The sequence below is a fragment of the Coccinella septempunctata genome, chromosome X, assembly GCF_907165205.1.
Source record: "Coccinella septempunctata chromosome X, icCocSept1.1, whole genome shotgun sequence".
In the NCBI taxonomy this organism is placed as follows: Eukaryota; Metazoa; Arthropoda; class Insecta; order Coleoptera; family Coccinellidae; genus Coccinella; species Coccinella septempunctata.
The window spans coordinates 7,227,188-7,240,997 of NC_058198.1; the positions used below are offsets into that span (position 1 = coordinate 7,227,188).

Sequence of the window (13,810 nt, forward strand, 5' to 3'; positions counted from 1 at the left end):
TTTGTTGTCGCCAGGAATGCGATACTTGGACCGAAAATGATGTCAAAAAAAAAATGTAAAAACAGCCAAATCATGGGACCGATCGAGATTTGAAACTTCGAACGGTGGCTTTAGGCTATCAATAACTCGGGCGAAATTTCCGCCCAGGATGGAGCTCAAATCAACTCGATATTCCACTTACCAGCGTTGCTTTGGCTACGAACTTTCGAGCTCCCCGATTGAGGCGGACTTTGAGTATTTACTCGAACACCTAACATGTCAGGCATGGAAGTTGCTAAAATCCATTGCTTTTGTTTGAATTTCGAGAACTATGAGTTTCAGGACCATTTGGTTCATCGAATCGATACTTGCTTGCACCGTTTCAATTTTCGATACCCCGACAAAGCGTCAAAGGAACAAAGGATCAGGCGAATAGGGTCCCATAATTTTTTATGACACATGCACACATCGCTGACACTAATTGCATAAGTTGAAGAAGAGGAGATTTCCAGTCTGGATGCCCTTCGAAAATCCTACTTTGATATCGTGGTACTCGAGAGACATATTGGAATTCAAATCACTCCAATTCATGATTGATTTGATTGTTTGAGAGGGAGCACCAAGAAATATAACAACATCCCTGCGATTTGGGGTAATTTGAAAACCTTGGTGTAGAGTGAAAAAGTGGTAGAGACTATGTGAGGATTGAGACATCGCATAAAAAGTTCTTGTGATGTTATTCGTGGACAAACTAATATTATCGTTGGTACATATGTATTGTCCCTCATTATTAGACAGTACGCACATCCAACTAATGGTGACCACATTGAACAAATTCTATGAATAATTTTATTAGGGATATTTTGAACTCGTATCACATTACCAATTTTTCACGGTGTTTGCAAAGGTTAGCATTTTTCTGTCAGGGGTTAGAATGATTGACATATTTGCTTGTTGCGATTTTTCGTGAATTATATCCTGATGAATTAATTCATTTCATGAAAAATCGCCAAATGAAGGAACAAGCAAATTTGCCAATCATTTTCATCCACAAAGATCGAACGGCCAGTCACCACTTTATTTACTTTCATTCGAAACACAGCCATATCGGGAATAAATTGCCATTATACTCTCGATTTTAGATGGCTTTCTGATAATAATGAAAGTAACAGATATCGAGGGATGTATTAGGATGTACTTGATCGATGATTATTTTAAATTCGTCATATTAAAAGTTTCATTCAAGTAATTTTTGGTGGAATGGTTTATTTTGATGAGTTCAACCACCTGTTGCAAAAAAAGCCTTGCCTTGGAAAACACCCTGTATGTCTCAAAACGTTTCTCAAATTCAAATAATTTGGTTCGGAATGGTGATGTTTAGAATTTTCAATTCGGAATTATTTCGATGAATTGAATTTGCAACGTTGGTTAATTTTCAATTCGTTAACAGATGATTGAAAGCGTGAAGTAGTTTTCCTTACTGAATTGCGTGTCATTTTGTTTTCATCAAAACAATAGCTCAACACGCAACCATTAAAACTAACGTGAAAACATGAGATTCGGGCTTATTTTTCAGTTTGACCTGAATCTTCAACTGACAAGGCAAGAGATCCAATTAATTTTGATTAATAATTTTTCATAAAAAATCGGTTGAAATGAAATTAATCAGTACGAGTTACTGGGAACCCAAACGGAGAAATGCCCTCTCTTATTCATGCGGTCATGCAAATGAAAATGGTTATTTCCTGGAAATCTTCAATAGTATCAGTGACATCCCCTATTCCATATGTAATCAATATTGCCCCAGTATTCATTTCATCAAATATCGATATTAGATGTATAGCCATCCGAGATTTACACCATATATGAACAGATTCCGGATTGTATGGATTTCCATCATCTATTCCCGCCTAGAATTTAATGAATAATTTTACGTCCACCTCAGTTTCGAGCATCAAACTTTAGCCTGCGATTCCATTAAGTCCCAGGGTGATTTATAAATTTTATTCATTACTTGAAATTTTGAAAGCGGAAGTAAAACAATTAACAAAAACTTCAAACTGGTAGTTGATGAATGAATCCAATATATCCTTTGTGATAAAAGTTTGAAACTTTGCTGGAGCTGACGTATTTATAAGTGTGAAATTTAGTCTCTACGGAATTGTTGTACTTTCTCGCGCATCCACGGTTCGAGTCGAAACAGTTGTTGCTGCGAACACATAATTTCATCAGAGTGAAACTAGTTCGCCACCGTATAAACAGAAATAACTTCCTAGCTAATCGACTGCGATGTTCGTATTAAAGTTTTCCGCCCAATCACTGCCTCATTCAGATACCGAACTCGTTGAAACTACTCATAAGCGCAGGCAGACTTGTTTCAAGCGGGAAAAATGGAAATTAGGAAGTTTACCACCCTCTCAAGTCTCGAGATTCATTATTATTTGGGAACGTAATCACTCTACGTACGAGGCACCTACAGAAAGTAAGGCTGCCAATCAATGGTCCTCTAGAGAATCAAGCCGATGGTTTATGTTGATCTGGAAACGAGTTGGTGACAACACTGAACCCTGAGGGACACCTCGAGATAGTTTTCGGATGGGCCCATCCTCTGGTGCCCAGAGGCATGGTACTGGAGGTTGGTGATTGATGCTACCATGAAGCAGATTCACAGAGAGCAACTTATTGACAATATTATTACTCTGTGTGTTGCTGTTATTGGACCAAAATGATATTGTGAGTATTCTGACTTCTGCCCTCTCGTTCACCAGACCTCCATCCCATTGAACACGCTTGGGATGACTTACAAAGAGCTTTGGGCTCTGATCAACCAGCTCCACGTGCACTTCAAGATCTCAGACGGCTTTTAAAGCAACTCTGGAGAGAACTTGATCAAGGCTACTTCAACAATCTGATCGAAAATATCCAAATTTTTCGAGTGAACTGATTTGGTTATTGAAAATAAATTCTCAGCAGCTTCTGCTGGCTCATCTCTTCAGTATCTGAGGGAGAAGCTGAAATCAAAACATGAATGAACTGATACAGCTACACTTATGACCATTTTAATTATGGGTTGTATCAAAAAGATAAGGCGACAAGACATATATTATATTTTGCCATTTCCATCCCATCAAATTTCGAATCATAACCCTTCATTGCTGCCACCCCAAAGGCACTCATATTCTGTTGGCAGAACAAATCGAAAAATCTTATTTCTGGTGGGTTCGCCACACTCTGTATATATATATATATATATATATATATACGGCAAGCAGGGGCCTAATGAATGAGACGAAATTTATTTGCCTGAAAATCAAGCGTTCAATTTCGGAGTTCGTGTTCATGCATTTTTCATGTTCCTCCTTTTCTCCCATTCATTCCTGTTTTCATTTGAAAGAAAGCCTCCGGACCGCAAATAATACGTTGCCAAAAATAAAGCAAGAATCGATGTCAGGTTTGAACGAATAACAGTATATTCTACTTCAGGCGGACATGTTCCTTGCAGCCCGCGAAATGTCATTACCGCTGTTAGAAAATGACAGATGTGTGTACTCAACTGATGGAGCTTTTTCTCATCTGCTTCGTCAGCTCTTCCATAATTCCAAATGGAGGTCTCACTCAAAAATGTACCAGAATATACCAATTTTTAATAAATCCCAGACAGTTACCAGATGGAATTCTTCCGTTTCACATCTAGCAAGGAAGGATTTATTCTGTGTTTTTCTAGCTTTGGGTATGAATCCTTCTCATGACTGGACAATCGATTATCCAGCCATGAGAAGGATTCAAACAGGAGATGCCTTTGTTGTGGAACTCCAAACATTGCAAATGACCAAAATATCAAGTTCAAGAAATTATTCCTCTTGGATGTAACACTTTTCATGTCTCTAAGTATTTGGTGTTCCATTTTAATGTTACCCTGTACACTTACACTTGAGATCTAGGTTATTCATCAGATTATATATCATTAAGTCCTCCTCAAATAGTGACATTGTTTTGGAAACATCACTGAAGGAATACAAAATCTAGACAGGGGTCTGTTCCTCTCATAATTCATCCCTCATAATACGCATTGCTACCCTTATGTTCCGCAGACGTGAATTCCTATACTAACTAGCGTGAAATTGGGGGATAAGTGTCTTCCCACCGTTAATTCGACTGAAAGGATATAAGCGACCTTCTCCGTTGTTTGGAGAATTCATTTCGGGCTGTGGAAAAAATTGGATGAGGCTCAAATAAGCCCAGGTTCGAGGAGGGAACGGAGCTGCCATAATAGGATCTTTTTATAAAGACGGAAGCTTTGACAATTATTGGAGAGGAGGGCGTCATTTACTTCCTGCTTTACCATTCCGAAGAGCACTCGCATCTATGGATCTTTCCTCTCGAGTTATAAGGACCAACGCAAAACTTTCTCTGGCGGATATCAGGATGATGCGATCAAAAATTGAAAATATGATGTTGAAACAAAACAAACCAGATATTTTATGGGGAAATTCTGAACTTACCCAAGACTTATAAGTCAATTTTTTCATGATTCAATAAAATGGAAAAACCTACAGCAATGGTGTTCAAAGCACTGCCGTATATTTCCAAGATTTTCTCACTTCAGAATGAGGTAGAGGTAGGGGCTTAGGTCAGTCACATCATAAACCTATTGAGGCAGAAAGTATTTAAGGGATGACCCATGGAAAAATCAGTGGACCTGTTTAAGTCATTGAGCTTTTGTATAGAAGAAAAAGTACCTCCTCAGTGAGGTCATGTATATCATTGAAATAGGCCAGCGATTTGACTGGTAAATTTAGCTGTCAGCAACACCTATTGTGAAGCTGTACGTTGAGTGTATCATCAATAATGCGATGATTTTTCAAGTTTATGGCTGGTGATTTTTTTTCGAACGAATCCTCAGTTTCCATAACTCAGTTATGCTGCTGCATATCAGTCATATCCGGAGCGTTCGTGTTCCATATCTCTTGTGATTTAAGACTCGCTCATTAAGATCGAACCTACGTCACATATGAGCTCCAATTACAATTTAAAATGATTAATTGAGCTAGTTGCTGCCCCAGGAAGGCATCACCTGGGAACTGAGTTATGTGCAAAACTATGGCTATTGTGTTTTGAATTTCATAAATTCGAGCCTTATTATTCGTAACAACTTCGTGCATTCAATTTTTTAACATAATGGATGATGGAGCGTGGCGAACCAATGAAAATTGTGGCTGTATGACAAGACGTAAAATGTTTTAACAAATTTGATATTTGATCGATGATTGAATTCAGGAGTACATATTTTCTGGTGTTTTGTGATTCTTTCCTCAAAGCAGCTGTCAAGAAAAAGTGAAAATACTTGATTAAATTGATTTACATGTTCTTGGTTCTGCAGCTAATTTTTTCCAATAATTCAAACAGTTCTGAGGAAGTAGGGATCTAAAAATCATTCAGCTCCGATCTCAGACCTGTGTAATCTAAATCAACAAACCGAACCTTCTCAAACTAACATTCATTCGATAAAAATGTTACCTCAACGAGATAGAAATATATCAGAGGACGTTTGAAAATCGCAAAAATGAATGCCATCCAAATCAGAGGACAATGCTCATCCTCGTTTTGGCTTATCATCACTAAAATAACACTTCCTGCATTTTCCCTTAAATTTTCACGGTTTTAACAGTCTTGACAACACAAATTTTCCGAGCTCGCAGTTTGCATCGCATCACAGCTGACTTTAAATTTTAAATTGCCCGAACCCACTTAGGTACACTATCCGACCCTATTCCTAGAAATGAGGTTCAGTTAACACAAAATGCGCTAAGGTAAAACCGGATATCGAACCAGAGACAGGAAGGTGGGGATAATTGAAGAGTCATGATGTGTTAAAGTGAAAAACTGGAGGAAAGCGACATAAAAGTACGTCCATTTTAACAACGGTGCGATTTATAATGACAATAATGAAAGACTTCTTTGACGAACCCCCTTTTGCAGATAAAAAGTTATTGGTTCCACCTATTCTGATTTTATTACGGAAATAGAACAACCGAAGTATCTGTTGAATCAACATAAGTTCACTGGTTCGATCAAGTTATCAAGATAGAAAAGGAAAATTAAAGGGATTGTACTTCTTTCACTCAACATAGAAGTGTTCAAATAAAATATACTTCAGGATCGACTAGAAATGATCATTGCAGCATTTCCACTTGATCATAAAGTGCAGAATATGGCATATCCAGGAAAACAGTGTACAGTTTAAGAAACGACAATGCCAACTTTCCATGCTCCTGGTTATTTGAAAACTATTGTTCCAATCTATAATTCCTGCAGAAGTCGCCTTGTATTCAATTCCATATGTTTACATAACTTGCTGAACTCTGCTCCTAAATAAGCCTAGAATTCTCTTTTGTAAAAGTGTTGGTTCAATTGACGTTATTTGATGTTATTCACGCCGGTGGAGCTGTTTATTTCCGGAATGACTTCCAGAAAACTATATTTGCTCGGTGCTCATGGAATTTAATCTTTTGAAATGTGAACTCTGCACTACTTTCAACTTTCGTGCTCGTTCGGACATTGTTGTATTTTATACAGATTCAAAGACTTGAGAACATCTCGTAGAGGCTTTCGTGAATGGGAAAAACTTTGCTCACGAGAACTTTATCGTGTTCTATTCATTTCTGAAGTGGATCTTGTTTTTTCATTGTGTCCATAACAACATGTTCGCAATTCAACTCGAATATATTACCTTTGAAAAGTTTGGCAGAAGCAGGATGCGATTTAGTTCGCATTTCCATTCATTTGTAGCTGTGGGATTTTCCATCCATTCTCGATGCTCTACCATCACTGGTTCTCTTCATCAGCTCTTTCATTGTTCCAATGCCACAATGTCCTGGCCAGTTGCTCGATGATATTGGGGCATTCTGATGACAGCAGAGAACCCTGGCTTTACGAATCCAGGAATCTCACACTTCGCCCTGTTATAAGGATTTTTTTGAGACAACTGTAGAAGTATCATGTCCTTGGTGCATTGAGATCCTCAATTTCGATCCCCATACCCTAATACCTCTACCTCTTTCTGATTCTAGCCATCAGTATACCAGACATTTTTCGAATTTTATTTTGGATTATCTACTCTCAAAATTGGCTGATTCGAGACGAAAGCTGGGAGAACTATTGTTGGATAAACCTTCCAGTAGCTTGGGAGAAGGAGCTTGAAAGACAGATGGAGGAGTTCGAAATCAAGCATGGAAAAATGGTGAACTGAAATTTGAAGAGTTTGCTGGCTCACTTGTAGGGACTCTCATTTCCCATTCTAATCTTGCATTGTGGAACATTTTGAATCATATTTCAAAACGATTCTGATTTGGTATAGTTGGAAGAATTTAAGTAGATGTTCGATTTGGCTTTGAAAAAACACTGAGTCTTTTTTTCGTTTGGCCTCATGTTTTGCTCGATTTTCGTTATTGAAAATTATGAACTAAAACTGGGAATTGAAGGAAGAAATGATCATGAAACAGTCAATTAATTATTCTGCATGCCGTTTACCGTATTCACCGCATAATTTGCGAGATGGCTTCATGAAATGAAAGAGAAATAATGAGCCAACACACACACACACACACGGAATATGAAAATGAATAAGTCATTCGGAGCGAGCCTTCAACTTCCCCTTTTTCATTCAGAACGTTTTCCCAAGTTGGTGAATTTGTTGGAATATAGAATAATATCTTCAGCTCTGAGAAAATCGCATATGGTTTATCTCCATGAAAGGCCCGAGATTACTGATTCTGATCCCTTTTACGGGGAATAGTAGGAAGTTTTTGTTTCGTTTCCATCTCCCTCTGGGGGCGACAGAAATAAAAATGCAAAATTTATACAGATCGAATTGAAAAAATTCACTGGAACGAAAAACTCAATGTCGAATACTGAAGCGATGGTTTCACTCAGGTGAATTTAAAGATTCCGAGTCGAGGGAAGATAATGGTTTGAAACAATAGAGGTACATAAAAGGAGGATTCTCGAATCCTTTCAAGGATTGTACATATCTGAATGGAAATTCAAGCATTCACTCATTAATCAATTTTCATCTGCGAAAGGTGCCTAATACGACAAAGACCCTAATTATGGAAAGTCATTGATTGACTGTCCAGAATATCTAACGAAAAATTCAAAGTTTCACGATTCCCCAGTTCCCCGAAATAATATCGACTTTTTCCATTAAATCCATTCAAGTCCATTCCGATTGTAGTTTTCCATTGGATTGGTGAAATATATCTGGCCTGAATGCCACATTCAATCATTTTCGGCGACAATCTGACTTCACTTTCCAATGCATAAATATTCGATATGTATTTATTTTGCCGTTTTTTTCAATCAGTGGATGTCAGGGCGTTTCACAAATCGGAATTTAATGTAAATATATTTCCGTTCTCCCCAAAACCAGTTCATAGGATGTAAAAGCGTGGTTCTGTATGTATAAAGATATAACATCGTGATGGAATATATCATGGAAAATTGTATAGATGATTTTTTATCGGGGAAAATTAATTATCATGAATAACTGAAGTATTTCACAAGAGGACCCTCGAATTGTGTTTTAGCCTAATCGGAACTTTCGTAAATAAAATTCACAATCAAAAAACACCCCTCCTCAAATCGTGTTCTGATTAAATATATTTCAGAAATCAACTCCCACTCGACCAACAATTCTCATTCAAAGACCTTTTTTTTAGTCATGTGAATCTCAAAATATGTTACCAACTATCTTATCAAAAGATGTTTTGATGTTTTTTCTCATTTATGATAGAGACTGAAGCAGCAAAGCCCTTCCAGATAATCAAGGTTTTACCACATTTTCCACAATCTTTCCTATGATTGCCTGATTCTCATCAATAATTAATTCAACTGGATACTTCTATACTTTTGTGTAGTAACCAGTATCGAGGAATAAAAATGAAACATTTGTGTTGTACTTGCAACGAGCTCCATGATATACATTATGTAAAAGGTAAATCGTAAAATCGACGACCTAATGGCTCGGCGATATAAACTCCCATTATGGAACATTATAATCTAAGAATTGAACTCAATCTAGGTATTTAAAAGAGACAATACGTCAGTAAATTGCCAGGGTATCGAATAAACAGTAGCAATATGACACAAACGATTATGATATGCAAATCCTAACAGAACTTTCTTGACGGAATTTTATTTGTTTTACTCTTATCTAGTTTCCAGGATAATATATAGTGTTTTCAATTCATTCCAGCACCTACTGGTAAACCAGTAATCACCAACGCTCATAATACCTCTTCAACTTCCCTGCATATAAGTTGGAGGCCTCCACACAAGGAAACCATCCATGGTGAATTCTTGGGCTATCGCATAGCCTACAGGCCACGTGACCGAGGAGAAGAGGCTTTCAAAGAGATATACATAAGAGATCCTTCTGTTGAGGTAAGAACCATCAAATTGTCCACCTTTAAACATCGATATTTACGTTATTAGAGTAAGATACCTTCCAATTGGTAATGTTCATAGTGTACAAGCATTTCTTTGAAGATTTTCCTCAAAAATTCCATTTCTTCCTCGGGTTATGGCGTTCTAATTTCAGTACAATCGTTCAGTATCGGCGATTACCATTCCTCGTGGCTTAAGTGTTCCATTCCTCAACTTCATATCATCTTATCAATGATGTACGACCACAAAAGGATCGTTGAAGTTGAGAAGGTGGCAAGATGAATGGCAGCATTATTAGGGAAATATTTTGTCGCGATAAGATCAAACTTTTTAACTCGAAATATGACTGTTCCCATCTCTGGATGCGAAATTGAGACATTTCGGTTATTTTTAAGGGGATTTATGTATGAATCTGATATCTACATGGCTTCGCCGTCACGAGATAGCACATAGGGTAATCGAAAAATTAGGTAGTTCCTGCCTGCAGTTTGTTGGGACACATAGCATTGGGGAGGAATTAGGGGAGATGAAGATATCTCACGTTCGTATAAAGTTTCTTGAACACGCGCTGAAGATAAAAGTCGTTTTAGTTGGAAGGAGATATCTATGAGACATCTAGGGTTATTACCACTAATTCGTGTTCTGTTAAGTGATATACTGCTCCACAATTTGAAATCATTCCAAGGGTCCAAGTGGCTTGAGATTTCAAAGTGGAACCTCTGCTCCACCTCTTTTTTCACAGATAGGTTACACCAGCGAATCGTCCAAAACATAGTTACAAATCAGTTTTTTGCCGTTTGAGAGTTCCAAATGCCAGTTTGGCCATATCTGAAGCAGTAATGAGTTCTTGGCTCGAACATCATCAGCAGTTTTTTCTAACAATGCCAAAAACTCCTTCTTTCATACCTGGCCTAGAGGATGAACCATGTTTGAAAGAACTGGTAACCAATGCAGATGTGTAGATCTGATAGTTCCAGTAAAAATACTGATAGAATCATTGAGAAGTGTATCGATCTTATTGACGTGAGGACTGTTGGATGAAAACAGAACAACAGCACCTATCTGCAAAAAGGCCAGATGAAATGCCATCATCAAAACAAGGCCTGTACGAAGTGTGATTTGAACAAGTAACTTCGTAGCATTTAGAGGAACGAAATGCTGATGCTGATAACAAAAATTACGTTTGGGATCTGGCAATATTAACATCACCTTCTTGTTAGAACATCATTCATCAACTTCTTTTGTACATCCAATAAAAATCACTATAATTCATTTAGTATTGTGAATTATATCACTGTTTCATCATTCAATTATCATAATGAGGAAGGCACAGATTAATCTCATTTTACAGCCCTTACTCCAAGCACAAAACGAAGAATGCACTCGATTATATCCTAACAAAAGCACAGTTTGCTCACACAGCTCCTGAAATTTGTAAAGCTCCATATTCGTTATCTTATATGATGGGATATAACGTAATGTGTCTGGAAACCAAAACGCAAGAGACATTCAATTTTCTGAAACAAAGGGAACAAATCGCATTTCCGTGTCACACCATTCATCCCTTCTTCCTCCAACTGGAAGCTTCAAATCACTCACGAAACGAAGGTTTAATATAGTGATAAAACAGTTATGAGAATAAGCAGATGGATAGTTTGGAACTAGAGCAACTTTACGTTATCTGCTTGTCATCTTTCTTATGTGTCTTCACATTCGAGCTTTCACATTCTCGAACTCTAACATCTAGAAGAATGAATGATCTGCATCTGTAAAGTTCTAAGGGTGTAAAGTCAGTATGTGTAAATTATATAGATTTTCGTTTCGATCTTTTAATACATAATTTTGAATGTTTTCTTCTCATCTTCTCCAGCTGATTTATTCACTCCTGCTCTGTATTTTATGCCATGAATCGATATGTGAAGACAATGCTTTCCAGATTGAGCTATGATAGCCTCATTATAAAGAGATTAATACTTTTTTCTCCCCAGAAGGATTAACAAAAGATCGATTATTGTGTGAAGAAGTGTCTTCTGATCTCATTTTGGTTTTCATTCTTCACCATTCACCCCCTACAGGGCGATAGTACATGAAAAACACTTCTTTCTCTTCTTCATAAGCTTGTAGAGAGAAGGAGCACCCTTCGAGGACAATAACAGCTGGTTTTCGAAAGATAATATATTGGTCTTCTTATCGCCGATAGTTCCGAATAAAGTAATGCCGATTGAAGGATAATTTCAGGGCCTTGATGCTTGTAAATTCCCATGCAACGTGATATTGAGGGCAGATCATAGACCACAAGAATCTCGATACCCCTCCAAGCGAATCAAACTGCTGGGCAGCTGATTGCGTATCAGGCAATCAGATTCGATCCGTGTAATGAATCCTGCTGAAATGGAACGGGATTTTGGGTTAGTTCCTGTGCCCGACAATTATGATGACCTGGTCATCGGATTTCGTTCCGTTTCTACGCCAACTAACGCGTCGAATATGGCTGAAGTGTTTACCGATACATAAACTGTAGCTACGTTATAATTATGAGATTATCTCGTGTGTAACCGACCAAAAGACCATCAGCCCCGAGCTGTCATCATTATTCTTTTATCAGAGTCGCAGTGTTGATTGTCCCAAACACTTTGAATAATTTATTGAACTCCGATGTTTTTTCACGCCATTAGGAAAACCCTGGGATTACTCAGGATATATATTCTTTCAATCTTAATTTGTTAACTTCAATATAAATGAATGATCAAAATCTTAAGCTGTTGGTATAGTTTCATCGTTAGTCTCTCAAGTTCATCATGATTATAAGCTAGCATAACAGCCTTCTTGTCATTCCGAACCAATACTTTCCTCAAAACGCAGCCTCTTCGTTATTGCATAGTCCTGTTAATTATTCCACTATCAATTAAATAACAATTAGTCGCTTGACGTTGGAAATTTTTGAACTAGCGAGGAGTATCCACTCCTCGACAAATGAAAACGCGACTAACAATTAATTCTGAATTAAATTCTTGAGAGACGGAATATAATTCGATAATAGAAGGTTATATTTTCAACCAATTTCACTCGCGGACGTGGTTCGCGAAGTTAAAATTGAATTTCCCCAACGTAATATGCAAGTGGTGTATTATTATTCAACAGTTGCTGTATCATATTTGATACGTGGAATATTACTGGATTTTTGAACACTTACATCATAGTTATATTGGACCGGAATCAAATGAGTTTCGAAAGCTCTAAATGTGAAACATGGTGGTGGGAAAATCAGAGTAGTGTTGCGCATTCGCCACTTTGCAACGCATACAGAGGAAGAATACGTAGTACTCCTGCATAGCATTTTCCCATGAAATTCCCAAAGATATTCTAATAATGAAAAGTAAAAGAATTTTCGATTGAAAAATAGAACTCTACAGCATTCATGAATTCCTCACATCAGAGATCTGAGAGCTCTTTTTATTCTTGTAGTATTTCTGTTTCATTGACGATAGGTATCACTTTACTTGATGTATATGTTGAGGAGAATGAATCTATCAATCTATTATGATTGCCAGATATAATTTCTATTGTAATTCATATGATTCACAAGAATGCAGTGTTTCACTGGCTCAGAAAGTTAGTTTTCTAGACGTATTATTTGAAGCAAACGTCCTACTCGTGGAATATGAATAAAATTTAGTGCTAATATACTTGCGCTAATATGAGTTCCACAAGTTCGAGATGTGGTCCATAATATAACAGAAAGAAATCATAGCGCTCAATATCACGCATTTTGCAGTGGATCAACAATATGATTCTAAGAACACTCAAGAATAGACTCAACAAATAACCTTGTAATTACGAAAGTCTGTTCTATATTTGATACAGAATAATTAACATTCACTCACTTTGATACACACTTGTCTCATATTGAAAAGAGTTGGACGAATTCCAAATGGTAGTGGGAAACGTGAAGCGCTTTCGCCATTTTGCAACTGTTCGGTCGTAGTTGTTAATGAGTCACCCTCAAACTTCCCACAAACATCAGAAGAAATGTATGGATGTGCAAATTATCTCTAGCAAAATTTCACATAATGGTTTTATAGGAAATTTTCAGCAACACAGTTCCTATAGACTATGGTTCAATTATCTTCCTTTGTAAAGTTATGCAAGATTCTAATATTTTGTAACGTTCACTCAAAACGAAAAATATCTTCGAAACTATAATCTCCATGGGGTAACATGAATTTCAAGTTTTCAAGATTCATTTTTTTTTCAGTGAAAAGTTGCAAATACCTGTAGAATCACTGTGAGATAACTATAACACCTTTATCTTAGAGCCTCTTGAGCACGCAATAATAATTGATACAACTAGCACATAATGCACCATTGGCATCCTTTGCAGCATGAG

General features: G+C 37.2%; 1 protein-coding gene across 1 annotated transcript in view; it reads left to right on the top strand.

The window, feature by feature from the left end:
* LOC123321261 (tyrosine-protein phosphatase 99A) overlaps positions 1 to 13,810 on the top strand; it is a 272,028-nt gene that overhangs the window by 239,696 nt on the left and 18,522 nt on the right. The window contains exon 5 of the mRNA XM_044908704.1: positions 9,233 to 9,420. Within this exon, the coding sequence (XP_044764639.1) occupies positions 9,233 to 9,420 (188 nt within the window). The remainder of the gene's footprint in view (positions 1 to 9,232; positions 9,421 to 13,810) is intronic.